This window comes from Schistosoma mansoni, chromosome 1, assembly GCF_000237925.1.
Source record: "Schistosoma mansoni strain Puerto Rico chromosome 1, complete genome".
Lineage (NCBI taxonomy): Eukaryota > Metazoa > Platyhelminthes > Trematoda > Strigeidida > Schistosomatidae > Schistosoma > Schistosoma mansoni.
Genome location: NC_031495.1, coordinates 18,886,334 through 18,890,858, shown reverse-complemented (window position 1 = coordinate 18,890,858; position 4,525 = coordinate 18,886,334). Strand labels below are relative to the sequence as shown.

Genomic DNA, 4,525 nt, shown 5'->3' with positions numbered 1-4,525 from the left:
TCCATCTCTGCTTACCATGGCTTGTGAATCAAGGCTATATCGAGGCAATACGCACAGTATGCACATATGCCAATTAGAGACTGACCAGTTGCAGTCCTAACAAATCGATGGGAAGATTCAAACAAACATTACTAAATGAATTTAAACTTCACTCCATCGCACAAGCAAGTGGCTATCAGGACTCAGTAGCCGAGTGGATAACGCGATGGCGTTTGAAGCGAAAGGTACTGGTTTCGAGTCCTAGAGTGAACATCAACTCTGAGATGCAGGTACATCCAGCTGACTAGTCTCAAATAGGACGAAACGCGTTTCCTGGATTCCACTGCTACCCACTATCCATCACTGCTTACCAAAATTATTTGTTGTTTATGAGATTTGATATTTCGATGATAAACAGTAAATTATTACAGAGTTTTCTAAGAAGAAATAATCTTTACTATTTATGTTACATTGTTACTGCAGACTTACTTTTGCAAATTTGTCGATAAAATTATAGAAGATTCGGTCTTAGCTACTGTAATTTTTACAAGTGTATCGATGGAAAACAGTACTTTAGTGTAGGATTTTAACAACAGTCAACAACAAAAAAAAACTTTTAACTGTTTTTTGAATCGGAAAAAGAAAAACAGTTCACTAGTTCGTCACTGCTATTTAGAAGACACTTGAATGATAATACAGTAAAATATGTCTTATCAGGTAGAACACAGTGAGTTGTTGGAATTTACCATCTATTCGTATGAATTCTCAATAATACCGGGATACTGTGTCATACACAACTACTGCCTACTTTAAACTAATAGAAGCAAATTTGTCAACTCATTGATTTCAGACTTGATTTATTTTTTTAGTCTTTTATAATAACATTTCTGACGAAGCATTCTGTCATTTCATTAAAGTTAGGTACCAACAAATCAAATATTCAATTTCTGCTTAACCTATCAGTAAGTGATGACTTAGCGATAACTTCGCGTATTCTTGAACAGAAATGGTACATCTTTAAAATAATCAAATTTTAATAATCGTTTTGACTTACTTTTCTATCTTCTTATTTTCATATAAAATGAAAATCCTATTTATTGATCAACACAAGAATTTTGTACAGAATGAAGCAGCGCAAGTTACATATGAAAACTTGAAGAATAATCAACTTCATGATATTCATCTCTCATCTGGTTTGGCTTCGGCTAATTTATCACTTTCCTCCAGAAATAATGGTCAAGCTGTTGCTGTACGTGTTCTCAGTCAACAAATGAATATTGATAAATTTGGTGAAATTCAAGATCAAATATTTCTACCCCGATCCAATAGGCTTTCTGGCATAACAATTGGCTATTCTACTGATTCAATGACTTCAACTTCGAACAGTGCCTTGCCTGCATTTAATATAAAACTGGATCCTGTAAATGCTTATTGTGTTACTAAACCGATACCGGTAGTGTCTAAAATTATATGCAATTTCAATGAAGATCAAATGGTAAGTAATTTAGAACTGGTTTATTCCAATGAGTTTTATTGTGACTAATAAGTAGTTTGCTGAAATACTACCGATCGGAAATGGCTATACAAATTACGATGACGACAGAGCATTCTACATGCAAACGGAAGCTCTTGTTCTTGATATTCTCGAACAATAGAACCGAATTAAGGAATTCTAAACTAAGTTTGTCATAATTATGGTCATTTGAACTTTCTTGCATGTAAACAGAAGTGACTTTCTGACTAAAAAGTTCTGCCATCGGGTAGTAACATACTTGTCTTAGTTGTGGGGAGAGTCACTTAGCACTTTGTAAAGAATGGACTTTCTCACTAAGAAGTTTTGATCAGTAGCTGACGGAATCGGTATAGTTCATTTCAGTTGTAGAGTAATTTTTAGTCGTTCCAGGAAAATTAGTCAACAGATAGTTGAATTTCTTACTTATTCAATTATTTGACATTTAAATGGAATGTATGACCTGGTTATAGTAATCCACTGTTAATACCTTATTCAACTAGGCATATTATTACCTATATTTTGTTGCCATTACTAGCTTTGCTGTGAAGTTGAAATCAAATCAAATTTCTTGAATTGCTTATTCCCCTCCAAAGTACCCAAGTTATTTTTATATATTTCCATTGAACAGGATTCTCAGATAACAGAGAACAGTGAGGCTTTACACGAAGCGAATCCTGCGAACTCAACACACTTCAAGACGAATCTGCAGGATAATCCTCTGGATGACAGGTTAATTAGGCATCAAGGAAAGCGGTTAGTTACAACAGTACCTAAATTAGGCACATTGTACAACTGTATGACAGTAGGTCACAGATCAAATTTAGGTGTTGAACAAATCATATCATTTGAAGAGCATGCTTCCGATTCTGGTCGTGGTGGAAGTGAAGAAGAACTTACTGTACAAAATTATGATCCACATAAGGCAGAGACGATCATTTCAAATATGAACCCTGAAAAAGGTAACGGTTTTTTCATAAACTTTCCATGAAACCAATTAAAAGTCATATACTAAAACCTTGGTGTCTCAATAATTTTTTAAAATTTTATAATAGATTTTGAGATATAAATTAGTTTAATAATATAGTTAATAAATCCAGACCTGTCCAAAAAGTATGACAAAATCGATCAACATGACTGAGAGTGTTAATCATTACTTGACTTGTTTCTAGGAGCCTCATATGATTCAAATCTTGTCAACAATCTTTTGTTCTAATTTTCATAGTTTTAAATCATAAATTTATCCTAGCTCGATCACCATTGAAAATCAGGAAGCACCTAGTGGCTGTCTCATCCTTGTATAGGACCCCTCAAGAGTGCACATCTACCACCCAGCCACAGGGAATATAACTCAGGACCTTCGATCGTGAGCGAAAATCCTTAACCTCTAGACCACTGAGACGGCATGCAATCGTATAAATATTAACAATTAGTTCACTATATTGTGTGACCGTCTCCATTGCCTATGGTAGAAAACTTTCACTCCACTCTGACTGAACTCTACTGGTTATAACTTTTCACCAGAACTCCAGGAATTACATCTTGAAGCTAGTTATTTAAGAGAATATGATTATCGTCAGTACAGGATATTGTGGAGATTATGGAATCTTCATTGTTTTAAGATCAGTTTGCGAATTTATAACTGAAAATTCTTAAATCTCTATAAAATCTCATACTGATGATTTTACTTAAATTGTTTAAGAACTTCAATCATATTAATACACAGACATATTTATAAGAATGGTATTTTCAACAAATTCTCATCAGGTTCTATTGATATTGTGGTGTGTGCTACTGATGTTGTTAGATATAAGTAATATATATCATCAATCGAAAGTGAAATACCTGGCAAAAGAAGGTTAGGAAGATCAAGTTAAAGAGAACGAGAACAGAGAATGATCACTATGGAAATGAAGGAACAAGGAAGTCTGAGACGATTGATTGACATTTTGCAAATGAAGTATTTACTGTGTGGTTCTCAGATTTTACTAAGAGATTCTCTAATTTTGCGTTTAAACACATTTGATTGTCCCCATTCATGTTCTCGTTCATTACAATATGAGTTTAAATCCGTAACCAAATAGCCAAGTTTAAGGCAAATAGATTTTCAAGAATGAGGAATTCGAATGCTGGAGTTGTTAGTAAAATGTGTTAATTAACGTTTACAAAGACCGAACTAACTAAAATACAGTGCATACTTGAATCAGATTTGTGGCAGTAATGATCGAAAGAAATATAGCTCACATATAGTAATAGAAGTAAAGTGTGGTAAATAACTAAATGGAGTCTTTGATCAAAAATCATGTTCTGTACAAAATGATATGAACCAAGTAAGAGTTAGTTACGTTAAATTAAGTGCTATGAAGATTGTTCAAATTTACAAGGATAGAATAATTAAGTCGGATAAATTTAAGTCCGATAAATGCAGAGGTAACGAGAACATGTGAATTAAACATATTGAGCCATTTTTTAATCGGTATAACTAATGGATTACTGGGTATGAGTCTAGTCAAGGTAGGAAAAGAAACTGAATAGATTGCTTATGAATCCTCAACTCATGCTTTTTTCAAAGGAAATTAGTACTGTGAATTGTTTTCTCACCAACCCATTATTTCATTTTTTATCTAGATATAAGTATATGGAATGAGTCGACTATTCAAAATGATGCATCACTCAACTCAAACTTACCAGATAAATCTGATGTCAGTTTAAGTAATCCATGGTTTGAAACAACCGCCTCACCAATGGGATCAGATTATCAACGCGAAAGCCGCTTTTGCATGTCCACACCATGAACGGAAAAGAAAACGACTATTAAGAACAAGTTAGAAAGGGTTTAATTTTCTTCAAAATTTGTATAATAACGAGAAGAAATACTTATTTCGAGACAAATACTAACTTATCGATAAAAACAACACATTATGATATTAAAAGCATTTTACAAAAGGGAAAACTATGAGTTCAATGTTTACTTCTGAGAAATAAAAATACAAATACCCTATGCTTTATTTACATAATTTCTCAGTTATTTCATCT

The 4,525-nt window shown here is 33.3% G+C and overlaps 1 protein-coding gene across 1 annotated transcript in view; it reads left to right on the top strand.

Annotated features, from left to right (window-relative positions):
* Smp_129830 (putative cadherin) overlaps positions 1-4,284 on the top strand; it is a gene marked incomplete at both ends in the record, with an annotated part of 62,998 nt that extends 58,714 nt beyond the window's left edge. The window contains 3 exons of the mRNA XM_018793545.1: positions 1,103-1,474; positions 2,121-2,451; positions 4,118-4,284. Of these exons, the coding sequence (XP_018648046.1) occupies positions 1,103-1,474; positions 2,121-2,451; positions 4,118-4,284 (870 nt within the window). The remainder of the gene's footprint in view (positions 1-1,102; positions 1,475-2,120; positions 2,452-4,117) is intronic.
* Between the last annotated feature and the right edge of the window lie 241 nt (positions 4,285-4,525).